General features: G+C 36.4%; 4 protein-coding genes, 1 long non-coding RNA gene and 1 other non-coding gene across 16 annotated transcripts; 3 read left to right on the forward strand and 3 right to left on the reverse strand.

Annotated features, from left to right (window-relative positions):
• Positions 1 to 337: 337 nt before the first annotated feature.
• On the reverse strand, positions 338 to 6,309 carry LOC122289578. Of its 5 annotated transcripts, none has more exons than XR_006236187.1 (5): positions 4,830 to 6,307; positions 4,217 to 4,685; positions 3,900 to 4,143; positions 2,575 to 3,470; positions 338 to 487 (listed from the first exon to the last, which is right to left on the reverse strand). It is a non-coding gene; the product is annotated as an uncharacterized LOC122289578 (long non-coding RNA). The 5 variants fall into 5 exon arrangements; XR_006236188.1 differs by lacking the exon at positions 338 to 487 and having other exon boundaries at positions 2,365 to 3,470; positions 4,217 to 4,364; positions 4,454 to 4,685; positions 4,830 to 6,308; XR_006236189.1 differs by lacking the exon at positions 338 to 487 and having other exon boundaries at positions 2,365 to 3,167; positions 3,250 to 3,470.
• Positions 6,310 to 6,395: 86 nt separating this feature from the next.
• Positions 6,396 to 6,469, forward strand: TRNAV-AAC. Its single transcript has one exon. It is a non-coding gene; the product is annotated as a tRNA-Val (tRNA).
• Positions 6,470 to 8,109: 1,640 nt separating this feature from the next.
• On the forward strand, positions 8,110 to 11,055 carry LOC122290147 (probable sugar phosphate/phosphate translocator At1g12500). 2 transcript variants are annotated; one of them, XM_043097709.1, is made up of 3 exons: positions 8,110 to 9,598; positions 10,229 to 10,481; positions 10,632 to 11,055. In XM_043097709.1, exon 1 carries the CDS (start codon positions 8,474 to 8,476, stop codon positions 9,536 to 9,538), a length of 1,065 nt encoding a protein of 354 aa, XP_042953643.1. In that variant the 5' UTR covers positions 8,110 to 8,473; the 3' UTR covers positions 9,539 to 9,598; positions 10,229 to 10,481; positions 10,632 to 11,055. The 2 variants fall into 2 exon arrangements, with proteins under 2 accessions (XP_042953643.1, XP_042953642.1); XM_043097708.1 differs by lacking the exon at positions 10,229 to 10,481 and having other exon boundaries at positions 8,111 to 9,598.
• Positions 11,056 to 13,446: 2,391 nt separating this feature from the next.
• Positions 13,447 to 14,101, reverse strand: LOC122289202 (blue copper protein 1b-like). Its single transcript, XM_043096180.1, has 2 exons — positions 13,930 to 14,101; positions 13,447 to 13,772 (listed from the first exon to the last, which is right to left on the reverse strand). Exons 1-2 carry the CDS (start codon positions 14,099 to 14,101, stop codon positions 13,447 to 13,449), a joined length of 498 nt encoding a protein of 165 aa, XP_042952114.1.
• Positions 14,102 to 16,203: 2,102 nt separating this feature from the next.
• Positions 16,204 to 18,712, forward strand: LOC122290171 (guard cell S-type anion channel SLAC1). The gene is made up of 3 exons (XM_043097743.1): positions 16,204 to 16,878; positions 17,000 to 17,805; positions 18,035 to 18,712. The coding sequence occupies exons 1-3, from the start codon at positions 16,348 to 16,350 to the stop codon at positions 18,372 to 18,374; spliced, it is 1,677 nt and encodes a 558-aa protein (XP_042953677.1). The 5' UTR covers positions 16,204 to 16,347; the 3' UTR covers positions 18,375 to 18,712.
• A 195-nt stretch (positions 18,713 to 18,907) lies between these two features.
• LOC122290172 (protein TPX2-like) lies at positions 18,908 to 25,205 on the reverse strand. 6 transcript variants are annotated; one of them, XM_043097747.1, is made up of 18 exons: positions 24,708 to 25,205; positions 24,157 to 24,300; positions 23,487 to 23,576; positions 23,012 to 23,165; positions 22,560 to 22,668; positions 22,064 to 22,114; positions 21,444 to 21,541; positions 21,277 to 21,352; positions 21,125 to 21,187; positions 20,882 to 20,971; positions 20,624 to 20,682; positions 20,438 to 20,537; positions 20,295 to 20,360; positions 20,131 to 20,193; positions 19,911 to 19,988; positions 19,752 to 19,796; positions 19,443 to 19,528; positions 18,908 to 19,332 (listed from the first exon to the last, which is right to left on the reverse strand). In XM_043097747.1, exons 1-18 carry the CDS (start codon positions 24,859 to 24,861, stop codon positions 19,314 to 19,316), a joined length of 1,545 nt encoding a protein of 514 aa, XP_042953681.1. In that variant the 5' UTR covers positions 24,862 to 25,205; the 3' UTR covers positions 18,908 to 19,313. The 6 variants fall into 6 exon arrangements, with proteins under 6 accessions (XP_042953681.1, XP_042953680.1, XP_042953679.1 ...); XM_043097746.1 differs by having other exon boundaries at positions 19,406 to 19,537; XM_043097745.1 differs by having other exon boundaries at positions 19,443 to 19,537; positions 20,885 to 20,971; positions 24,708 to 25,203.
• Positions 25,206 to 26,741: the final 1,536 nt, after the last annotated feature.

Here is a 26,741-nt window from a genome sequence, read left to right on the forward strand (position 1 = left end):
TTTTAGTATTGTTGGAAATAAAATTGATACAATAAGTCATCAATTCTAATGATTTTTTTGTCACCGCAGACTTTTAAAATAAAGTTTTAAAATTGGTCTTTTGCAATAATTTTTTTAATTTTTGCGGCAAAATCGAGACATGTCAACAAAACAATATAAGTGTCTATTGCGAAATAGACGTGGTAGATAGAATCATAGGATACTTGGCATGCCTTAGCATTGATATGTATAAGAATAAATCGGGTTGTGCGTACTTCCAAGGCTGCGTTTTTATTGTTGGTCTACAAGGGAATAGAAGTCATCTTCGTCTTTGAATCTCTCCGTTGGGAGTTTCAAGTTTCAATAGACAAACATGAATTTCTTGAGCAGTATCATATATCTTTGCCTTGCCTGGACACCGATCCAAACCTTCCGAATGTTTACAAGAAGCAAAGCAATTCCCAGAAACCTTCCACCTGGTCCTAAACATTTTCCAGTAATAGGAAACCTCTTCGATCTCGCTGTTGACAAACCCAAAATAAACTTCCAAAAAAAAAAAAATAAGAACTCTAAAAATCCAAAAAAAAATTCTGGCCCTCTACATAATCTTGTCGGTTTGGATTCTAATAATTCCAAAATCTTAAATTCAACAATACGTCCAAAATTAAGCCGAACATAACTCCCCTAGTCAAGGATAGTAATATTTGCTATATTTTCGAATGAAAAATATTTATAAAAATAAATTTATAGACTGATATAACTTAACGTAATACGTTAAATTATAAAATTACTTTTATTATTAAATAGATCTAACAAATTTTATAAAATTATATCAATTTATAAATTTATTTTAAATATTCTCTTTATACTTTAGCAATTCTCTTTTCAAATTCCATCCGCATAGGTTTCTTTTTTAAAATAAGGATTAGGGTAGGGTGCAATTATTACTGAGATTGGGCCACATCTATTTTTCATTGACTTTAAACCGGCCTCCCCTAACTTTATCCTTCATCTTATCCATCTTAAATACAATACAACTAATTACTAATTATTTATATTATATATAAAAAAAATACAATTTATAATTTTTATTTATATAAAAATACATATTAACATATAAGTTGTTAATAGGATGAAAAATTTAAAATTTAAATTTAAAAAAATTGATAAAATAAATCTTATAGGTAAAATTATAAATATATATAACATTATTCTTTTTATTTATTTTGAAGTCACAGAAAAATTAAGCGTAGCCAAACTAGTAAATTAAAACAAACATTGACTTTAGTTATGTGATGGAAATGGAGCCACGTCAACAAAACAATATAAATGTCTCTTTCTAAAGAATAAAAGCCCCAAAGAGTCAATTCGGCTTGCCATAGCATCCATATATATGTAGAGGTTAGACAATTGTGTACTTCCGAGCTGTGTTTTTACGGTTGGTTTTCTAAGGAATAGAAGTCATCCATCCAGCCAAATGTTTGGTCCCATTTGAACAAATATCTATTTCACTGATTAATTATATAAAATTTGATATTTAAGAATTCTTTTATTGTTGAAAAGTTAAGTTTCACATGTCTCTCTAATGCCTTGAACATGCAGTTGTTTAATTAAGTTGCTTTGGTTTCCTTTCTCAAAATTTTTTTAGAATTACTTTTGACCACTCTGCAGAGGGTTTTAGGAGTTGTTAACTTGTAATAGATGCTTATTACCTATAAAAAAAACTTGTTATGGATGCTCTTTGCCTCCCTTTTATGATACTAATGTTCTTTTAATTTCCTCTTTACTTCTAGATATATATAATGGTAGAGCCCAAGAGTTAGAGAACAATGAGATGCACATTCCTTTATCTTAATCTGTGATGAGTTGATATCATTCTGCTTGCTTTTAGATTTACTGATTTTATAATTCATATATTGTAATTTAGTATTTTGTAATGTAAAATATAAATAACAAATAATATAATATGTAGTGGGTTGTATTCTGATGCATGCATACTTGCATAGATGAATATTGGAAATATTTTTTAGTTTTATATGCATTTTTGTTGCGAGTCAAATTAAGTGAAACTTTGATACAGGAGTAGATAATATTTTTCAACCCTCTAAATTACACAATCAAATATCTTCATTTTCATTTTTTTTTTTTTACAAAAAAAGCAAAGCTACTGTAATTATAGGATATAAAAAAGTACACAATTATAGATTATGCAAGCATCGCATACTACTTTTGAAAAAGAGTTGGGTACCATTAAAAATATTAAATTTTTCTGTAGATCTTATATTTACTCTTTTTTATCAAAAAGAGTATACGACGTTTACACAATCTATAACTGCAAATTTCACTGCTCTTCACCAAGTTCGCCAAATGCAGACTGGCAAGCCGAATCCCAATTCATATCTTTCAGATAGTTAAGAAAATCAAAGCAGTTTCTACAGTTCATCGTTGAACCCAGAATAACATTTCAGTCAAATGCGCGCATCTGAAAATTATTACATGGACTCGCAATGTCATTTCCCCGAAGAAATTGAATTCAAGCGAGCTTTTTATGATGGAGCCAGAAATGAGCTTTTTATGATTCCGGGGAAAGGCAACTCCAATACTGTATCATAGCTGCATTTGCTGCACGGGAAGTCGTCATACATTTGAAGACTTGAAGTCTCATTGATTACAAGGAGCCAAAACAGTATAGAACCTTGAACTTAAAAACGGATACAAACTTAGATCTGATAGTCACAAAGAATACAAACTTCATTCAAAAGGCATTTTTCTGCGTATTTGATCATTAGTCCGCAAAGAACTAAATGGATGTGAATGGCAAATAGGGGTGAGCCAGCTGCAAATTGACACCAAAGTCACGCCCCTCTTGTTTCATCCCATTTTTAGAATTCGGATCAAGACTCACTCTTGTTTCCTATGCGCATTGTTTGAGACAATATAACCGCATTCATCTGCATTTGCTAAAGTTCTAAAAGACAAAGGGCAATCGTCTATTAATCTTGAGAGTATCAAAGTCAACTTTCTAGACAGCTTGTTGAACTTCTGTCATGATTCCAGGATTTTCGAGTAGCCGGCCTGGCATTCCCAATTCCAGTGTCATTGATGTTATACCAGCTCCTGCAGCAAATAGGTGCTGTGACAGACTTCAAGGTGTGACCCATGTAACTAGATCACAGAGTAAGAGAGGACTGCGGACAAGAAATCAATTAGGTGCAAAGTCAATGCCTCAGAGTCATGCATTTAGTCTAATCAGGCTTAATGAGTCTGTACCCCGTGCGGCAGTCGTATTTTACTCTTTCCATCCCTTTGTAGGTGGCACTTCTACTTGTAGCTTGATCACAAAGGTAAGACAATGACTGCAGCCATGATTGCGTGTGACATCTCCAGACTCTGCAACCTGTGAATATAGCTGATTGAGAACCCATATTCTGGCCATCTTTGGATAGCTGGACGACCAGCTGTGCCAACAACTTCATCAAGTGTGGTAGCACCTGGACAAATAAGTAAATGCAAACAATAAATAAGTGTCTTTTCTCTCAAACAATATCAATATTTGTATCTTTTCAACTTTCTAAAGAAGAGTCTCTTGTACGCATCTTGCACGCTTTAATTGTGTCTTTTGCACTTTTGAATAAATTATTACTTTTTGATAGGTGCTTTTTAATAAAATTCATCACTATACATACAAGAACATGGAGAACAGAAATTCAGAAAAGATGCTGGGAGTTATTTTCTACATCTTCTATCTCAAGCACATTCAATAGATATTAAGTCAATTGATAACTTTAGCTGAAATATATAGAATAATGGGGACACAAACAAAATTGAAGGGACTGACTTTTCACAGTGTAGAAAGATATGGAGGGAATTGACACAAGAAGTTAATGAGTTTTAAGTGTCGTTAACTAAATAAATATAACCTGTATATCAACAAGGGAGATAAGCCGTAGAAGCAACTCTAGAATTTTCTTGCAAGGCTCCGACTCTCCATGCCAGTTCTTCCCCATAACAGTCTCTTGAGAGAAGATGTCACCGCATTGTGTGTTGGCTTTTTCCACAAGACTGTGGACGCAACAAAATGGCTGGACTTCCAGCAGGAAGATAATGAACCAAGGCTGCAACTCCTGAAGCCATACCCTCAAAAGGAGTGATGCCGGTTTATCCCTACATTACATCAAAGTTATTATCCAATCTTTTGCTGGCAAGTTCACGATATGCTTTCAGTAGGTTTTGTTACCAATAAAGATCTCTGCATGTAATAGAAAGCAAGCTGCTCCTTTAATGATACTCTTTCATCCTGATCAGAATCCTTCCCTGAAGATATGAATGCTGAAAACATGGAATGTGATGATCTAGCTACTTTTCCATTTGGATTTCCCATATGTCTAATTGCATTTGATAAGGAAGTAAAATGTTCACCATGATCTAGAATGCTGAGGTTCTCGTAAAATTTGATTGTTTACTTCAAGGATACAGAAACATAGTCGGAGCTACCACCTTCCTAAGTACAAAAATAGGCACATTAAAAAAATTTGATTGTTTACTTCAAGGATACAGAAACATAGTCGGAGCTACCACCTTCCTCAGTACAAAAATAGGCACATTATCAATGCAAGTTGGAATGACACGTAGGTAAAACAAAATGCAAGCAGTTTGCACACCATCCTTGTACCATACATATTCCATCTTCTGAGAGGAGGAGAAATCTACAAAACAACAATTCAAATCTTAGCACGGATACCAAGTAAAGGGAGAGAGACAAAAAGAGGGTGGGGATCATTAGGGACCTTGAAATGGCAGATATAAAGTTAAACATGAAAACTACAGTTTAAATGGCGTATAATCCATACCTGGTCCATTTGCCAAGTCCGTGTAAGAAGGCATAGATTCCACAAAAGAGACTATAGCAGATTCATTCTCCTGAACACTCCCTACAACCCCTCAAATTGTATCCATATACTCTGGTAAAAGAATGCGGCGGAAGTACTCTAGACAAGAAAATGAAACTAATATGCGTACTGATATGTCCTTGTGTGTTGCCTGGCTGAATTTTGAATTTAATTTGTATTTTGTGACGGTCAATGCAAAAAGTACAACCATAAGGAAAGCAGATTCAGCAATTTTCTCCATATCCCGAAGTAGTTCATCCTCTCTACCTCGAAGCAAGAAAGCTGCCCGCCTATGTCCCCAGTAGATATCTTGATAGTAATCCCATAGAAGATTCTCCACCACACATTTACTTTCTACATCTACTGAAGCATACAGATTGCAGAAAACACCAATCATGGCCCCTGCTTCCTTAAAAGGAACACTATCTACATGTTTTTTTACCTCATCATGCCCCAGTCTTACTGAGTTGGCATGTGGGAAATCAAGCAATTTAGTATATAAACGTCTTGAGGGAAAGATTTCAGTCGACAATGCAGATGCAAGGCATATAAGCAGAGGGGCCTTTGCAGAAACCAAGCCACTTCGAGCAAGTGCTAATGAAAAACACTGCAGTAGAAAACTGTTTGTGAGATCATTACCTAAATTAGTAACACCACTTCTAAAAATAATATTTCTTGGAACAGATTCTATCCGATTCTCTGCAGAAATCCTTAGTCTGGAAATAGTCTCTAGTCACAGACCACTCATTGTGGATTTATTGAGAGCTCTCAATGCTCCAGCCGCAGCCATGACAGCAACAAACGGAACATAGTTTGCCTTTGAAGTCTCTAAAGCTTCATGGGCAAAAACATTAATTTTATCAAAAGAACGGACATTGATCAAACCAGATAACACTCATTCAATCAAATCAGAACCATGAGCCCATGAGACACACTACCATGAGGCCCACCTTCTCTCCCCCAAATTCCGAATAGAGAATCTAAAATTTTAACATAATGAACATTCACAGAAGAAGATAGAGCATACCCCATCCCCGCAAGGATATAAGAAATAAGATCTTCTGATGAATCAATCAACTGGTACTCCCCCCACAACAGCCTACGGAGCATATCCTAGCAGACTATTTTAGAGCTTTCAGACACAGAAGGCACCAAAGATAATGCACCCAGATAGAGAACACCCTTAGAGGAGAAGCGTGGACTCTTTATAGAATCAAACTGAGCATTGAGAAGTTGAGAAATCCTCTATTACGATGACTTTGAAATTATACTATTACTGGGTGAACTTCTAGTTCTCTGTGGGCTTCGTCCGGGATGAGTCGACCGGGAGGGAATTTCTTTCTAAAAAGGGGGAGGAAAAGGTCGTTGAGAACTTAGATGTTGGAGTAGAGTTTAGACGTCGGCCAAGATTGCATAAATCCTCGACTCACCCGCGTTGGGTGTCTCTTTTTTCGCCAATTGAGAGAGTGGGCTGTCCTTTTCTTTTACAACTAGTTTAGATTAAAGAAGCGATTTTCCACACAGCACGGTGTCGTGGTGTAGTTGGTTATCACGTCAGTCTAACACACTGAAGGTCTCCGGTTCGAACCCGGGCGACGCCAGTCCTGATCTTATTATGCCTTTTGTTTTGTTCACATTATATATTTTGTTTTCTTTTTCTTTTTCTTTTGAGCTTTTTCCATAAAGATGGGCAAACCACAAACTGTGGGAGCAAATCCAAGGCAAAAGCTTCTCCTACAAGGCTAGAAGAAACAATAAACCCTTTAATGTGAAAGCGGTTCTAGTTCTAATAAAGCCATTCCTCTTGACCAATAAAGTCTTTAAGACATCAATATCATCACGCGTACGTAAAAATGATATTTTTAATTATAAAGTAGTTAAGTATTGTATATTATTTTTAAATAAATAAATAAATATGAGACTCGTATAAAAATATATTAATTTTTTAATAATATATTTCACTATTTTTTTAAAAAAATGTACGTCACTTATCCAGACCGAATCTTATATATATTTTTAATAACTTAATATATTATTTATATATAGTAATTATATAAATTAATGATATAATTTTCATTTAATTTATTATTATTAACTATATAAGATATTTTTTTAATGAATTAGTTACATAATCTATATTAATAATTCATTTAATCTTAATTTAGTAATTTAAATAAAACCTTTTTATTAATTTATTTGGAAAAAAAAAGAAGAAAAAAAATTAAAAAAATAATTAGACTAGACCGGTCTCTATGAATGTTCGGTCTAGTTCGCATTCGAAAAAAATGTTGGACAAAAAAATTCAGTCATCACCTCCAAACGGGCAGACCAATTTAACCCCTAATTATATCTAATGTTACTCTCAATTATAACATATCATATAAATTGCGAGTCTGGGCTCAAAGACACTTTTAACTTATCTAACTTCAAATCGACACTTTTAAATCAGAAAACGAGTCATTTTAATCTATCTTTTAAACTATAAAAAAAATTTAAATATTTAAAACAAAAATTGATAGAGAATATTAACCCCACCAAATCAACTGTTGTGTCATACTCACTCAACCATACCCCAAATCTCCTCATTAAAAATATTATAAAATTATATAAAAAAAATTACTCATTATTTTTACATCACACGTCATATATAATTATTTTATTTTATTTTTTTATTAAATATATGATATATAAACGGAATTATTTTAATTACAAAAATAATTAAGTACGGTGTGTAGTATTAAAAAAATAACAGTAAAACGGCCTTTCCCAAGAAAACATTTGGTATAATTTACAATGTGTTTTCTCCTTTTTGAGTCAATAACCTTTTAAGTTTTTAACCAAATTAACTTTTCTTAATTTAATTATTTAAAAAAATTATAAAATAATTGTAAAATAAGTTATAAAATATTTTTTTCTTATAATTGCTTACCAAAGACGTATAATGTTATTGAAAAAAAAAATTATCTTATTTTATCTCATCTAATTATTATAATTTTTTAAATTTTTATATAAAATATAATAAATAATTTAATTTTAATAAATTTCAATTCAATTTTTTTTAATTTTAAAATAATAATAATATTAAAAAATAATATTATAATAATATTTAATTTAATTTTTATTTTTATCTAAAACTATATCGATTCTTATCTCATATCCATCAAAACCAGCCCTTTCTTCATTTTTTGGACAGCATCCAATACATCATAACGTACCGACACTCGGACTCCCTTTCTCTCATTAAGCTCCCGCTGAGAATCTAATCACGACGTTTCTATTCCTCCATGCCCCCACATAATCCAACGCCTCTCACCAGTCCTACACTTCAAATCTGAATCCCCACCCTCCATGTTTTACAGGCATACACTCTAATCCTCCATCCTTCTCGTTTTCGATAATATCCCCACTTTCTCTCTCCTCCAGATCTGATCTTCTGAGTCCTGAGCCACCATTTTCCTTCTCTCTCTCTCTCTCTCCCCCTCTCTTCCTCGAAATTCAACGCTGAAACGGGAACAAATACATATAATTTCTTTGTTCAGAGGAAGCAGCAGCGCTAGCTCTCACGGGCTTCCGATTTGGTGTTGCCCGTTTCCTGCTTTTTGGCAATGGTGGAGGCACAGACATGGACGACGCGCCGCATGAGCAACCCCAGGCTGGACACCGCCGCAACCAACCTACTTCTTGAAGTTCCGGTCACCCCGCCTGGCGACGTTCGCAATAACACTACCTCCACATACTTCCCGTTCTCTACCAACGTTTTGACTGCTCTCATCGTCGCCTCCTGGTACCTCTCCAATATTGGCGTTCTTCTTCTCAACAAGTACCTCCTCAGCTTCTATGGCTTCCGTTTCCCAATTTTCCTCACCATGCTCCACATGCTCTCCTGCACCGCCTACAGCTACGCCGCCATTAACTTCCTCGAGCTCGTCCCCTTCCAGCACATCCACTCCAAGCGCCAGTTCCTCAAGATCCTTGCCCTCAGTGCCATCTTCTGTTTCTCCGTCGTATGCGGCAACACTTCCCTCCGCTACCTCCCTGTCTCGTTCAACCAGGCCATTGGCGCCACGACGCCGTTCTTCACGGCCATTTTCGCCTTCGTCATCATTTGCCATAAGGAGTCTGCCGAGGTCTACCTCGCCCTCCTTCCCGTCGTATTCGGCATCGTCTTGGCGAGCAACAGCGAGCCCTTGTTCCACCTATTCGGATTCCTCGTCTGCGTGGGGTCCACCGCCGGACGCGCATTGAAGTCCGTCGTTCAGGGAATTCTCTTAACCTCGGAGGCCGAAAAGCTCGATTCAATGAACCTCCTCCTATACATGGCCCCCATGGCCGCTCTGATTCTCTTACCGTTCACGCTTTACATCGAGGGCAATGTGGCAGCGATTACGGCCGAGAAGGCCAAAGGGGACCCCTACATAGTCTTCTTGCTGATTGGGAATGCGACGGTGGCGTATTTGGTCAACTTGACAAATTTCTTGGTGACCAAATACACCAGCGCGCTGACCCTCCAGGTGTTGGGGAACGCCAAGGCGGCGGTAGCGGCGGTTGTGTCCGTCTTGATATTTAGAAACCCGGTTACGGTAATGGGGATGACGGGGTTCGCCGTTACCATCATGGGCGTGGGGCTCTACAGTGAGGCCAAGAAACGTTCCAAGGTTACCACCCATTGATAGTGAAAACATAGAACTGAAAATCGAAAGATTTTCACTTTTGATTTGCCATAAACACGGGTGCGGCTTATTTCCTTCTTCTTTTCTTCAATTGTTTATCTGATTTTTGTGTTTCATTTCAATTTTTGTTATTTAATGGAAGAAGAAAAGAAGAAATTAGATGATCGAAGTGAAACTTGGAAATTGAATTGTCGACGATGGTGGAGAGAAATGAGAACGGGGCCTTTTCTTTTCTTTCTAATATTTGTCTCAATGTTTTCATTTTATGTGGCTATAGTTGGTAGGGGTAGTAATCTTAGGAGAAGAATAGTAAGAAACTTTTCTCTGTATATTTTCCCGTGTCTAACCATACATGTCACTTTATTCTGGTTATACTTCCGCCTTTTGCTGTCATTACGCCATTCCATTTCTTCTCTTTTTTTTTTTTTTGATCGGTACACATTCTATTTCTTCTATAACTAGCATGTATTTGTGTTTTTATTGTCCTTGGTTCTTTGGTGGGTACTGGTAGATAAGTTTTTGTTTGTTTGTTTGTTTTGCATTTCTCACAATTTCCTTGTTATCATCTAGGACCTTAAATCGCCTCTGAGTTTTACAAAAAAACCAGTTCGATTGATGGAAGAGTATAAGAATAAAGTGATGGTTTATTATCAAATGGCATCTAATTGCTTTTCACTTTTGTATTTGTAGTATGATGGATGCTCTTTGCGGGACACACACGACAGTTATTTTTGTTAAAAATTGATTTTTGAAGCACAAAAGAAAAACTTGGATTTTGATGAACGACCAAATCAGCCTACACCAATTATATGGATTGATAAGGAGCAAAGTTTTTCGAATTTCTGCCATTTTACTCTGCTGATATTGAAGTTTCGGTTACCTCCCAACCAAATGTTTTGCAACTATTGCTTCTTCCTCTGATCCCAATCTTATGTCATTCGAGGTAGGAGATAGTAATATAATTTATTAGACAAAATCTTATGATTTTTATCTATATTCAATTGGCACCGAACCCAAGGAATCTTTCAATTCATTGATTTCTAGCTCTTCTGGTAAAAGTTTCAGATTTTTGACTGTTGCTTTGATGGTGCAGTTAACGAATGGTCTCTTCTGATGAAAGCTTTCCTACCACGGAATGGATTCAAGAGATAAATATTAGTTTCATGGTAGCTTCGAGTCATGGCTAAAGCTTCTTGGCTCTTGTATTTGACTGGAGTGATGATGGCAAGGAGGGAGCCAAACTGATGATTCACAAATCATATCGTAATTCAATATTCCTTATTGCTGGAAAAAAGAAATCCATAAAAACTCAAGGTTTTCGTTCTTGTATGATTGTGAGAAACAGACTCATTGTAGTGATTTGAAGAAGTAAAAGAAGCCCATTTGATATGTGTGGATTAAACTCGTTCAAACCAGAACAAGAGAGTTACTCTTTCTTTTTTTTCTCTACATAAACTGTAATCACCTGCACTAGTACACCATAAGTAGTGTAAATGACAGTGTCTATGATTTGAGTACGTTATCACCTCTATCCTTACGGTTTTTGTTCATCTTCTTCCCCTTTCTTTGTGGGCTATGTTCTATTTTTCATGTCAGCAAGCGGTCTTCGATTTCACCTTTAGTTTAGGGAGATTATGCGTGATCATGATCTACTGAAACAACTAACAAGGAATGATGTTTGTCAATCAATGACAAGACTGTTTAGTCGATTCCAATTCTGAACTAGTCTAGACACGGGGATTGTCATTATATCTTATTTTCACAATTTATATCGTTTAATCATTATAATTTTTTAAAATTTTTACATAAAAAAAAAAAATAAACAATTTAATTTTTTAAAATTTTAATATAAAAATATATTTTAACAATATTTCATTTAATTTTTAATTTTAATCTTAACTCGTCTTGTCTCATCTTATCTGTGAAAATAAACAAGATCTAAACATGTGTGTGAAATTTTTTTCAATGAGTCTAATACGTTATATATTTAGCTAAATAAAATAGAATGCGTAGGGTCAGCATTCTTATGATTTTTGTTTTGATATTATATAAAATTATCATTTGTTTTAAAAATTTAAACAGTTAAAAAGAAGTAAATTTAATTATTTATATTATATTTTAAGAGTTTTATTACATATAATCACTTTTATATATTATTTATATACGATTATTTAAAATAATTATTTTATATTAATAAAATATTTTAAAAAATACATAAAAATAATTATATATAAAATTTTTGATATTTTTAAGATGAAGGCCATGGTGTAAGAAAAATTCCTCTGAAGTCTGCAGTCCTTACCAAAAGACCATTGGACTGGTGGGCCTGGCCGTCGAATATTAATGAAAGTGTATGGTTATGGACTGGACTGGTGAATGAAAAAGGCGTTACTGCAACTACGTGTCTTGAGGGTTGTGGATTTTTTAATTTAATATATAAGGTGGAAGGGGACATGTTTTCAATCCATTGCTGAGGTCCCAGGATTCACTTTATTGATTTTTGCCAGTTGATGGAGTTTCCTTCTCCGCAGCTATGTTTGACGCACTTAACAACGTCAGGCTCAAGCTTCAACATTAGTAAACTCAAGCTATATCCTGCCGATTGTCTTTTTAGAAGAATGAACCTCTCTCTCTCTCTCTCTCTCTCTCTCTCTCTCTCTCTTACTTTCCTTTCTCAAATTCTGTTCTTTAATCTTTGAACCCCACGTTCATTCATAACTGATTGAACTGAACCCAATTTCAAGCTTTGACAACAAGTACTGCTCAAGGTCATCAATGGAAACATGAAGGATTTGAAGCTCCCTCACTCCCGACAATACCATCGGATCTTAATGTGCCATAATATATTCGGCATCATCGTCCTTATTAGCCGGCGCTTCATTTGTAAGATTTTGTTACTTAATTGGGGACTGCCGTCCATAGACGCTTGTCGATCAGGTGAATATTATAGACTTTAACATGCTAACTTTGGCTATCCATCTTAAAAATATAAAATAAATAAGAGAAATGATATTTTTAATCCTAATACATGCAAATGTGTAAATTATGTGCACTCATTTTTAAAAAAAAAAATAGATAAATTTAGAATCCAGATTAAAAAAAATTTTTTTTTTTATGATGACTATTTTTTTTTTCAAAAATAATGAGCGGGCTTTGCACGTGCACGTATTTTAAAACTGTATCTAGCATCGTTAAAAAAAAAAATGCCTCTCTCATGACCCTAATAAGTCAATTAAGCACGAAATATATGTGAAAATTATTGCCATAGATGTGTCGTGTAAGAGCAATCGCTAATGATCGATGAAAGCAAAGTTCCTTTTACTGTGTGTGTATATATATATATTAAAGAATATGACAGAATATATAAATTTTAGTATCATATGTAGCTGACAAATATATATAGATGACAAAAAAATATATAGCTGACTAATATATAAATTAATTTTAGTATCATTACAATTAGTATATATAAATTCTACAAATTATTAGATGAATAGGACTAATATATATTACTTTTCTTAGCTAGGTTGTTACATTTACACTTTTTTTTCTCTCTCATTTTGGTTACGAAAGGATCAATTTGGGAGGAGACCAGTCTTTACCCTAGATTTAGAATGCTGGGCATGTTGAAGATAATATCAAATCAAAAACTGAATTTGATATTACCTTAATTTGATTTTCATAATTATTATATATGTCACTTTAATTTGATATTATCTCAAATAGAAGAAGAAGAAGACGACCTCATATGTAGGCATATAAGTTTTAAGAGAACTGAGCTTCCCTTTAATCGTACAAGAACTATTGAAAAAGAAAGTTTTTGTCGAAATGAGTTTAGCTTCTCTCTTTCAAAAGTTCTAAGGACTATAGTAACTGTGAGTTGAATGATTTGGCATTGCATGCATTAATTAAAACATGACCATCATTAAGATGCCAAAAATAGCAACGATCCACCCACGATATGCAGTTGCTGAACATCCCCAAGCAGATGAAGTCGGAGACGGTGCAGATGCCGGAGATAATGTCTGAGGCAACACTGTTATGAAAAGATTCTGGTTTCTAACCTCACAATGCTTGGAAACACTACAGATGTACCATTTTCTTCCTGGGGTTGCTAGAGTTATAATATCGTTTCCACTTGTCAAGGCTTCAGTGCCAGCAGGTGCAACGCAATCTTGGAAGCCGGTACCATTAACTTTAAGCACATTGTGGGAGTTCTCTGTGTACTTGAAAACTGCACCAACAAGTCAGATTTCTTCAATCACCAATATTAATTGAGACTAAAATATATACAGAAAATATTTACGTATTTTATATATATATATATATATATGTATATAGAAAAGAATATCTGAGATATATACATATATATAGAGCTAGGGGAGATTTACCAAGTTTGTCACCGACGTGGAACTCCTTTCCCTGAGCCCAAACTTGGTAATCAAAGTTAATGGTCCAACCCTTGTCATCCCCGACCACGAATTCCGTGGCCAAACTTGAAGGGACAAGAATGGCTACAATGGGGAGGATCATGAAGATCATCAGATAATTGGAAGCAGCCATTGATGAGAATTATCCGATCGAAGCTCTCTTTTTCTCAAATGGAGTAATAATTCTATCTCTTTTGTTGGCCTTGTCACTTGTGTACTGCTAGTGTCAAGTGCTTGCTTGCTTGCCTATTGAAGATCGTTGCGAAATGTGCCTATTTATAAGCTACAGAATGATCTCTGGTATTGGCCGTCTGTAGACGGCAATGCTGCTGAATGGCACATTAACATGTTCCAACAGAGACGTACGTACTAAGAGTTTGCTTGTTTTAGGATTAAATTAAAATGATTTTGTCCTCTATATCATTGGTTGAGCTGTACGTATTTTTTGTTTGAAAAAATTCCAAATATCTGAAAGTGTTCGCGTCGGCCATTTTTGTGACCAGTTCCATGAAGACAAAACATTATTTTTTGTGACCTGTTCACGTACGCGTCTTGGTATATATTCTTTTCCTCTACACATTTTTTCGTAATGGGTGATCGTCTTATTATTTTTTTTTATAAATTATATGTAAATAGTTCTGCAAAAACAATCAATCATTATGATCCAACTAGTCGCTCGAGCCCGTATGATAATAGTATTTTAAATGATGAAATTTAAGGTAGATTTTTTTTAAAGGAAAATTGTCATCATTAATTCATCAGATAAACTTATATTTATGACATGATACATTTTGGGATGTCACTACATCAAACATGACATCATAAACCAAAATAATACATTTGAAGTTCCACCAATACACTATATCATTTTGTGACTGATTTTCTTCACTATTGCTTATACTCTCTACAGACAAACATCCAAGAGATAATACTTTCTACCTAAACAGACTCAACATCACCCTTCATAGAAAGAAATGATTCAATGTCTATAGATAAACGTTCGAAAGACAAACTTTTCTTTTTTAAATTTAATTAACAATAAGGAAACCAAAAAGTAAAGCAGTAAGTAGTTTCGAAAAAAGAAGGATTACAGTTTGGACCAACTCTGGTAGGATTTGAAATTTGTAACAGTCCGTGAAAGCAACACACTTGTCTCTTTTAGCTACAAATGTTAAATCTAAAAGATCTGGTAGTGGCGAGTTCGGTAATCTGGTGCGTGTATCAAGGAGAGTTGTCCGAATGGATGGCGCATGAGGACCATGCACAGATGTGGGTGGTGCATGAGAACCACGCGCAGTGATTTTTGCAAAACTACCACTTTCCTCCGAACGATTTTCGACTAATGAATCTACTTGTGTTGTGCTTGTCTCTCGAGAGTTGTTGTAAAACTATAAATCTATCTTTTTTGGTCTTAAAAAAAGTAAAATAAAAGTAAGAAAAAGAAATTTGATAAACAAAATGAGTGAATGGAAGAAAGAGGGAAGGAGAAGGGGAAAGCTGAGGCCTCCTCCCCTATGGTGAAAGTCAAATTTAGAGCTTTTGGTTGTTTATGAGAGGGGGATGGCGACGCCTAGGTTTGGTGTTTTGAAATTTATAGTAGTTTAATACATGAGAAAATGACGCACAAAATTAAAAAACAATTGATTTAAAGGATTATAGATTTTAAGAATATTGACAACAAAGTTACAGGCTATATTGATCATAATTAATATTTGGTTATTAATTTTGTACATAGATTTTGTGCGAATGCTATTTAATTTCCTTAATTTTGCCGTGTGGCAGAAATGAAATTCATGTACGCGCGTACGCATCACACTTGGCATGTGGAATCATGTTTGACTTAACGAATGACGGTCGTTTAGGGTACTGTTTTTTCTTTTGCTGAATGTCGTTAGGATACTTTTGACTTGTGCAACGATGACTGATCAAGGAGTTACCCCGTTTCCAAGGTCTACTTGGCCTTTTTTTCATCTGTTTCCGCTGCATAATCCGTGAAGCGTTGAAGCTGCGTGCATGCATGGAAGTTGGAACATTTGGTTCTTCCAGTGATCGATCTTTCTCCAAGTTGGTCTGACGCTTTAATGCGATGCTAACTACTAAGCTCCAGAGCCACAAAATTTGTGTATCCCTCTCACGGGATCTCTCTCCAAAGACTCAAACTTTTCTGGAAAAAAGCATTGGCTCCCATTTCATCTACCAAAAAACCAACGACCTTTAAGGTTATACCCTTTCTTTTGCCACTTCTCGTGAAGCATTCCCACTCATAGAGAACACAAAAAACTTGTAAAAATTTCCTGTCTATAAGAAACCAAGCATGAAGAGTACTGGCTTTTGGACAGTTTTGCATTTTATTTGCTAGGTCTTGGAAGAAGCAGCAAAATGAATAGAAAGCCAACTTCTGGCGCTGGTTCTCTTGGGACCCATTTTGTAGATATCCCTGAAGACTTGCCAGAAGAAGAAGAAGACGAAGAAGAAGAGAAGAAAACCACCCGAAAGGCAGATAAAGCAGACAAGCGTCTAAACAGGCTTACCAAAGTCAGAGAAACAAGGAGACCACCTAGGAGTTTAAACAGGCAAGTGTCGCTGGAGACGGGGTTTTCAGTACTCAATAGGGAGTCTAAGGAAAAAGATGAGAGAAGTGTTCTTCCAAGAAGTGGAAGGAGTTTCGGAGGATTTGATTCGGCCAACAGGCTTGGTTTGGAAGGCCGGAAAGGAGACTTCAGCATGTTCAAGACGAAAGCAAGTCTCAGTAAGCAGAATTCTCTGTTGCCATCAAGAAAAGATCAAAAGGAGATGGAGCCTCACGAGAGGACTGATGGCTCTTCTGGGCTTGATGAATCAGTCAATAGAAGTGTTCCCGTTGGAAGATACTTCGCTGCTCTTAGGGGACCTGAACTAGATCAAGTCAAGGTATTCACATTTGAACGCGATTAACCTGTAGATTCTACTATCTCTTGGAATTCTCTTCCTTAAATACTGCTCTTCATTACATTTATATTCATTTTTTCCACTCACATTTGCGTTTGTGCAGGACTATGAGGACATTCTCCTCCCCAAAAATGAGAAATGGCCATTCCTCCTCCGGTTCCCGATCGGATGCTTTGGTATCTGTCTCGGTCTTAGCAGCCAAGCAGTCCTTTGGCGTGCCCTGGCAACAAGCCCTGCTACAAGATTCCTCCACATTACCCCATACATCAACCTTGGCCTCTGGCTATTATCAGTTGCAGTCTTAATCTCTGTCTCCATCACGTACATACTCAAATGCATCTTCTACTTCGAAGCCGTCAAAAGAGAGTACTTCCACCCTGTACGTGTTAACTTCTTCTTTGCCCCCTGGGTAGTCTGCATGTTCCTGGCCATCGGTGCACCTCCTATGCTTGCCCCTAAAATCCTTAACCCAGCAATATGGTGCACCTTCATGGCTCCCTATTTTTTCCTGGAGCTCAAGATCTATGGCCAGTGGCTTTCTGGAGGGAAGAGACGTCTTTGTAAGGTGGCTAATCCCTCTTCTCATCTCTCAGTGGTTGGCAACTTCGTGGGTGCTATCTTAGCTTCTAAAGTTGGGTGGAATGAGGCTGCCAAGTTCTTGTGGGCAGTAGGATTTGCACATTATCTTGTGGTGTTTGTGACTTTGTACCAGAGATTGCCAACCAGTGAAGCCTTGCCCAAGGAACTACACCCTGTTTACTCCATGTTTATTGCCGCTCCATCTGCAGCAAGCCTTGCTTGGCAAACAATCTATGACGAGTTTGACGGGTTGTCAAGGACGTGCTACTTCATTGCATTGTTTCTTTATATCTCTCTGGTTGTAAGAATAAACTTTTTCACGGGTTTTGGGTAAGCTATTTCTTGATAAATTCATCACTTGACAAGTTCCTACTCACTCACTGTTGAAGCTCTCTCAAGTTCTTGCCTGCTTCAAATAAAAGAGATAAAAGACACGTGAATTAGGTCGTACAATATTTATTAGACAACAACTGAAACTTTTTTCCTCTAACTACTCTAGGCCTAGGTTAAGAATACAAATTAATCTCTTATTGTTAATGGTCTCCCTAAATCCTTGCAGGTTTTCCGTGGCATGGTGGTCTTACACCTTCCCCATGACAACTGCATCAGTGGCAACCATCAAGTACGCAGAGCAGGTCCCTTCGGTTATAAGCAAGGGCCTTGCGCTTACCCTCTCTTTTATGTCATCAGCAATGGTGTCTGTGCTGTTCATTTCTACACTCCTCCATGCCTTTGTTTGGCGCACTTTGTTTCCCAATGATCTCGCCATCGCCATCGCCATCACAAAGAGACGACTTGTCAAAGAGAAGAAACCCTTCAAAAGAGGCTATGATATTAAGCGATGGACAAAGCAGGCTCTAACCAAGCACAACTCAGCTGACAAGGATTCTCAAGTGTAGTACTGACAGTAAGGTCAGAAGCTCTAGTCGCCATTCCGGCATCGCATGGAGTTTCTAGGATTTGAATTTTAGCTTTACTACGAAATGAGCAAGCATCCTACTTATACGTAGATTCAGCGAAGGGCTGATGCAGAAAATTAGTTTGGAATAAGATAATTGCTGTCTGTCTCTTTATAAGCTGTGCAACAGTTGGAATGAGACATTCGAGCAAATGGAAGACTGTACGAAATAATAAACATATACTTTTCCTCATCAGCTGCACAGGATCCCAGACCAGGTCTTAAGTTCGAACTACTGTAGATTTTAAGCGACAAGTAATAATTTCATATACATTTACATTTTTCTTTGCAAGATTACCCTAATCTCATATGTTATGTCGTCAAGAGCTCGCACTTCTTTAACAAGAGTCAGAACCATGATGGTACATATACACATCTCGTTGCAGCAAACCATGCAAGCATGTTTTTGCAGTAATCGATCAAAATGGCAAGTACAAAAAGAAGCTGCAACAATTCATCTGCATGAGCAATACGTTTCACTGGAACATAAAATGTATTTCATATATTCCTTGACTTTAGTCATTACATGTGTTGATGCTACATAGAAAGGTAGAAGATGCTATCTGGGTGTGAGGTGGCTTTAATACCTATACACAACACCCCGGCTTTTAACATTTATTGGATTATGAACTGAAACCTAGGAAGGGTATGAAAAGCGAAAGGCTAATTCAACATAATCTTGTGAGAACGTCATCAGTTTCTTCAGAGGTGAGATCACTATAGACTTCGATGGGTTCCATATGCAGCAAGCGAGCTTGAATCTTTGAGGTGTAGTACATTTTTATGTATGAATGAATGTCAATCTTCCATTCTCAACAGCAGAACCTCAAATTTGCTTCCCATGCTGAACGCCTTGTTGAAACTTTGCCCTTTTTTACTCTCAGCGAATGCCCAAGCTCCTGTGGCAATTTAAAAGCAAGGTTATCCAATTCTGAATCTAAAAAAATTCAAGGCAATGAGTGAGAGAAGTACATTCTAGCATCATCTGTCCTTTATTCAATTGGCATACCTCAGACGCATCACACCAGCTTCAGAGATACACCCATCACTTCCACATTGAAACTGCTTTCCACCAAAAATTGAAGGTTTTTCTTTCTGCAGTATCTACAGGCACATTTTTCAGCAGGGTTATTATCACTGGAATGGGAAAGAAATGAAACAAAAACAAAAAGCAAATGCTCTTTTGGACCAAATGGCATCTCCTCCATTAGAAAGTGCCTGAGGGTGCGGTAACAGAATTCTGTATGGGTGCATGAGTGGTGTTTGCCTATAGACATAAAATAAACGAGCAAAAATAATAATAGAGTGGCATGCTCACCTCATGTTCTAGTTGAAAATGATTTGATCTGTTTTCTTTTGAGCCCTTGTACCAAAAATTCAAAAATAAATAACTCAATACAGTTCTAAATAGATGAAAACAAAAATCAATAGTAGGTATATTCATGTCAAAATAGAAAGTTGCCATAGCGAGGATAACCTTTAGGAACAAAGAGTTAGGCTGAGGCAATTTAGGTTGAGAACCATTACTTGGCTGGAGTCCAGATGCCAGGGAGAGCTAGCATTTAAAAAGGAGACAATAGAAAAAAGGAGATGAATCCATCACTACAATAAAACATTGCACAAATGTTGTGTACAACAAACTTCTGAAATGAAGAAAAGGCGGATACTGAATGCAACTTATTTATTTCAAGGTTTACCTTACTGAAAAGCTCTGTTGGTGGATTGTTATTACTTCTCTTCTCCGTGTGAAAATTGAATTCCTGTATAGGAAGTAACAACATCATACCATCTCCAATAATTCAGTCAGCAAGAAATCTAATTGATACTAGGTCTAGGAAATATAAAAACATCCATAGACTACCATGGGTAATGTTGCTTGTCGCTTGCTATTTCGGAAAACACCAATATCTCCTTTACTTGAAAGTATCTGCATTGGTATAAGATATAAGTCTAAAAATCGCTTGCACAACATTCAACCTAATGATCCATACTGAAAAAACTTACCTTCTTATTAAGAGGACGAGCTTTGAAGTGGTGCATTACATTACATTCATTCTGCTTTGGAGCATCCATGGTACTTGGTCTAAACAAAGTAGAAGTCAATCTGAAGTAATCACTCTTCTCTCAGTTGAATACACAGTCAGATGTAATTTGAGAATTTCATTTTTCTCTTAAGTGGAATTCTATTACCTTTTGTACTCCTTGTTTACGTTTTCAGCAAAACTAGAAGTGCCAGCTTTGTCCAACCCCTGGAAAGGAAGAGCTTTAAACTTAGAGGGATGATTAAACTGGCAATCACCAACTAGAAATGAGAATGCATAACGTTAATCATGTACATCACTGGCTCAATTATAGTTCCAGTTCTCATTTCTTGGGCTCAAGGGTTGAACCAATGAAAAATTTTAATTTGGGTAAGGTTACGTCAATTCTTCAGATAAATTTACTGACAACCTTGTCAGAATCATTGCATCTAACTGAGGATGATGAAAGAGCAGATGTGTGTTGCATAGCCCTCTCCAATGTCTTCAGGTGAAATTCCTGAGAAGCAATAGGAAAGACAAATCAGACTGCAAATAATCAAGAAACTTGTTCACAAAATCAAGCACGGAAATGTTGGTTTGCAATGACAATTGGCACCTAAAAGTAGTTCTACTCCAGCAACAAGCAGGACGCATATATAAAAGCACTTACTTGAAACTCTGGTAACTTTGGAGTGCTCTTCTTTGGAAGTGGCAATGAAGGGGCCTCAAGAATCTGCACATCACAAACATAAACTTCAAGGGAGGGAGGCAAAACGAAGCAATTTAAACCAAATTCCATCTTTACAGATTTCAAGTACCAACTTTTCTGTTCAATGGGCGTGCTTTGAATATTCTTGCAGCTGATTTCACTTGTTCCAATTTTGTATTATCCTTGGGCCTGAAATGTTAAAAAGTTATTTTACCCTGCAGTCTGTCATACAGCAGAAAGTATAGGGGAAGATTTGATAAAATAGCAATAAGGGAATAACCTTATCCTTTGGGCCCTATGTGCTGTTTCAAGCTCGGGCTGTCTTGGAATGGTAAGCCTCATTGTGCTATATGCAGAATTCTTATCAACGGTTTCTTCCTGCAAGCCCACCCAGACATGTTGATGATAAAAAAAAAAAAATTCTCCCTATGTAGATGCCATTATACTATCCTCCAGTTGAACGTCAGCTTTATTTCAAGTCTACCTTTCAAATAATCAACACTTTTTTTTCTACTATTAATCCAACCATAATGTGAGAATATTTTACAACTATCTAAAAACAAAACATTTCCACCTAGAGTTTGTAACTTTAAAACATATTTGCGTTTCCCAAAAAAACTAAAATCCCACAAACTTTGCTCCCATTGGTCAAAGTGCTCCATTAATTTAGGAGGAACATTTATTCAGTTTAATGAAACAATAGTAGCAAGGGCCTTATTTTCCAAAAATTGCAAATTACAAACAGAGACTTATGAAACTGTTGCGAATTGGGGATTGGGATAAAATTCTAATATTGACAGGTGTTAACCACTACATAAAATGACAGCTAGTTAACATGTACTAGATAAATCAAAGTTTAATTCGAGTAGCAAACTCGAGTATCAGATGTGAGTAATATACCTTCTTAGGCAGCTTGTGAACCAGACTGCTTTGTTGGTCTGACTCAGTAACCTGTCACACAGAACAAACAGTGAGCCTGGGATATTCCTTTTGACGGTAAACTACATGAGAAAGTAATTTGGCACATGCCCCAAATTGGAAGTCCAGTCGGTAACTAGAAGCAAGAATGCACGACCTAGCCCACCAAAAGAGTTGGGCCATGTAGGCAGCTGCCTGAAACACAGCCACCCTAACACTAAAAACCATTTGGACGGTTCTGAAAGGGCTCATATATATCAATTTCCATGAACATAAATATAAGAGTATTTCACATGCACTAATGCAATATTGGTTATGGTGAGACAGAAACTTCGACCGATGAAAAAAGAAGCTCTTAATAACATTACTGAAATTTCCAATATGGTTAGCAACTCATCATGTACATCTTCCACAGCAAGCTCTTGATAATATAAGCAATTCGAAGGGACAAGGACATAGACTGAAACAAGTTCTGTACCTTTCCCAAGTGACCTCCCTCCAGCTTCTGCCTCTTGGAAGCTTGACTTTCAACCCCGGAAGAAATATGCAAGCTCCTCTCGCTCTGTTGAACCAGTTGTGTCTGAAATCTAACGAAACGGTGGTGGAATGTTAAAAAGAATATGACTAATATATGAAAAGTCAATTGATTGACCTCCCATGTCTTCTCAGAAAGCACAGCGTTGGAATCAAGGGCATGGAACGTAGAGATTTGGGGGGCATTCAAATCACAAGGCACGTTAAAAGGGAGAGGGAACATATTAAGGTGCTTACAGGATTAACCCAGCAATAGATTCATCTTATAACAATGAACAATCATCAGCAACTTTAAAAGTGGATACGGTCCATAGCTGTCAATCTAAATCTATTCATTATGAAATGAATAGCACAAGTGACAACATAAGTAAAGGACACAGCACTTCTGAAAATCACCTGGAAACAGCAACTTGGAGAGGCCGATTTTGTTTAGCCAACTGACTTGCTGTAGGTTTCATCAAGGTTGAGCTCCTAGGGAGAGAAGGCTTGACGGTAGACTTCATTTTAGTTTTGAGTTTGTCAGTGGATGTGTGATTGTAAAATGTCATTTCTGCCAAGAAACAGCATCACGAGCACAAATTCTTACTGGAGTAGCTTTATTGAGACGGAATCATGAGAAAAATAATTAAAATGTGGAATTAATATGTTAAAGGTGTTCGGTTTTAACTGTAGTAATCCACATCAAGAAACTAAACACGCTCCAGACCGCAAATAACCCCAGTGCTCAACAGAACTTCAATTATAATAATGACATTAAAAATTAGATGTTTCTATGAATTCAAGTAACCACTGTAATGTGATGATAAGTCTTTAACCTCTGGAAAGATCATTCATGCACATGCATCATTTGACAAGGTAGAAAACTGTTCACCTGTGGTTAATTCCAATTGTTGGCTCGTAACTTTTTGTAGATTGCTACTCTGTAATTTGGTGAAGATACCCCTGACTATTCCTTCACAATCTGGAGGACCATGTAAGACACCATATTATTATAAAGCCAAGAGTCTAGACGTGAATCAATTAAGATGACTGTCTTCAGAATCATGTTTCCTTGAACCATCCAAAAACACTAAACAGCATAGCTAAAAATTTGTGAGGGCTAAAGAGCTCATGATAAAGAGGAGCTTATCGAAAGCCTTATAAATCATAGAATCTTGCACTTCCATCATCCCACTAAATCAACTTAAACCACACCACTAAAGTTCGAACTATTATTCCACCGGAATGCCTATACGTGCAACCTACAATAGTAGCAGTGGAAGCAGAGGAGTGACAGAATCAGAGGCAGCAGCTGTACGTGGTAGCGGCTTTCTGGTGAAGTTAGTATCTAGGGATATTACTCCGGCATTGGAGGTAGTGATTGATAACGGTCGAAAGGTGGCAATGGGCCTGTCTATGCCAATAGCGAACATATTGGAATGATGAAAGTATTGACCAGATTAACAGCGGCGATAGTCTTCTTGATAGGAATTTTAGCACTTGGATTAGATTATAATTATTAAAGAATCAGTTCGACGAAGTATAATGGCCAAGAACAATACCTTTGTTATTCGTATCTAATGCACAAAAATCTCGACTCACGCCAACATCAGCGTCCATAATACTCTCCATGTCCTTTGATTTTGGAGACGTATTAACATTTTCCATTAGGATATCCTCTCTCATTTCTAACTTTGCAACAAAAGCTGGACCAGGAAAACAAAGGTATATGAGCGTATGACTCGCAGAAATGGAAGGTTTTTTTATAATCAAATAAATATTGAAAAAAAAAGCATGTAAAAGGAAAAGAAACAATTTTTTTATAAGTAAAAAAGAGGAAGAGAAACAGAAACAAAAATTAAAAAATCTCGGCTGCAAATATTACCAAATGAACACTCATATTGCAGAGTTTTGATTTTATAAAAGAAGAAATTAAAACAGTAAGCTTAAGTAAGGAGCATTGAACACTGGGGCTAACGATGCTGGAAAATCAGCTAAGCAAGTATGAATACACGCACACACGCAAAATATAAAATGCATGTAAAAAAATGATATATTAAGTTGGAAGATTTAAAGAAAAATAGGGATGATTATGGAGCCTGGAGGTACTGACGAGAAGGAGGATATTCTTGGGCGGACTGGAACCAGAGCTCGGCCTGAAGAGTCTCCGCTTGAGTCTCCGGTCGTGTGAAATCGAAGCACATTGCCGCGTCAAACTCGTAGTCGAGGTCGACTTCATGGACCTCAAAGAATGGCTCAACCTCCATGCCCTCTTCTCTATCTCACTCTCTGTAGAACCTTATCTTTCTCCCTCTCTACAATGCCAGCCCGTGAATCTCCCACACTCGGCTTTTCACGGGACTACCATTGAAAGCTCTTCTCCACTGAACTCTCTCTCTCTCTCTCTCTCTCTCTCTCTCTCCAAGGAAGCTTCCCTTCGTAGGTCCGGATCCGATCCGGCGAATCGCCCCCGACTTTGGAAATCGTCGCTGGGCTTAGTAGCAGAGAACGGCGCAGATATCGCTACGTCTGCTGCAGCACTCAAGGCTCCGAAGAAAGTTCCAAAGAAACGGCAATTTCCAGGGGCTTTTTAGATATTTTAGCTGATTCAGACTGTTGAAGCGACATTGAGGATTTTGATCCTATTTTTTAACTAAAAAGAAAAACATACAGGTGTGAAAGTTTGGGCACGGTCGTACGAAAAGCCCACTACATAAATCATTTACATAAAATTTTATATATTTTTTCATAAATTTTTAATAAATTTATACATTTGATAAAAAAAAAAAATCGTTCACGTTGTGCTGTATTGATTAAATGGGTTGGATTTTTAATCTTAATTCATTGATTTTTTATTTAAATTTTGTTGGATTCATAGATTTTGATAAAAATTATCAATTTTAAATGTTGTGAATAAGTTATGTTATATATTGTTATTTTTATATATTTTTTATATATTTTAATAATGTAATTGGTTAAATTAATTATTTTATATTAAAAAATAATATCACTAATCATATTAATAAAATATATAAAATAAATAAATAGAAAAAACTATACATGAAATTTTTAATAAATTATAATCCGGTCCATCTTGAATTTATTTTGTTTATTATAAATATTGTGATTAAAAGTAATAAGATTTCAAATTAAGAGTATTATTAATGTTTTTTTTATTTGTTGTTCCGATGTGTATAGGATCCATCCAAAATTTGAATCAATGGATCCGGAGGAAAAATATTATTTAATTTAGTGTCGAATATACCCCTGTCTTCTTGGGGGGAAATGGCAGGGATTTCGCAGGAAGGATATTGGGGCATTCGGAATTTTGGACTGGAGTGATGGGTATTGCTGTGATTTTCAGTTTTCTATTTTATTTTTTTGAATTGGTTTTTTAAATCTTGTGTTGGTCAGTTGCAGTGCAGTGTTATCTCGTCGGGCTCTGTGCGTAGCGACATCCTGTCGAGAGGTCTGAAATTTCGGCGTCTCGTGGATTTGCCCTTATGGTTTTCAAATAATTGCAAGACTGACCCTAACGGATCTATTCGTTGGGTAGGTAGGTAGGAAAATAAAATGGATTGGGTCCAGGGTAGGGCCCGTGTGTCAGCATATTCAAATGAGAAGAGGATAAGACTATTAGTAATAGTCTAGCTATTGTCAAGTCTAAATTTTAACTAGAATTTCAAGTTTTAGTTAGAGTCAAAACTTTTAGCTAAGTTAATCTACGTTCAACTAGTTATTTAGAAATAAAACTAATAATATAATATTACATATTTAAATAATAATTTTAAATATACAAACACACGAAATAATACTCCATTTGAGCGGTAGAGCTTCTCTAAAAATGAAAATGAAAACACTGACATGCGACTGAGCTGGGCGGCTCGCAAGTGGCTAGACGAAGGTCAGCTGCGCTAGATGAAATTGCCATCAATCTGCATGGCCAAGTAACTGAGACAGTTAGAGTGATGAGAGAAAGAACGGAGAGAGAGAAATGAGAGAGTGGGCATGGTGTCAAGGGGAAGAACCTCACTGTGAGACGCAACCGTTAGTGGGGCTGACGTTTAGTACTCGACGGCATCTTCTGAGGCGATGTGGAGGTTTAGCGACGTAGCTAGGCTCCAGTTGTGCAACGGGCTGTTTTTCT

Source organism: Carya illinoinensis, chromosome 12 (assembly GCF_018687715.1).
Source record: "Carya illinoinensis cultivar Pawnee chromosome 12, C.illinoinensisPawnee_v1, whole genome shotgun sequence".
NCBI lineage: Eukaryota > Viridiplantae > Streptophyta > Magnoliopsida > Fagales > Juglandaceae > Carya > Carya illinoinensis.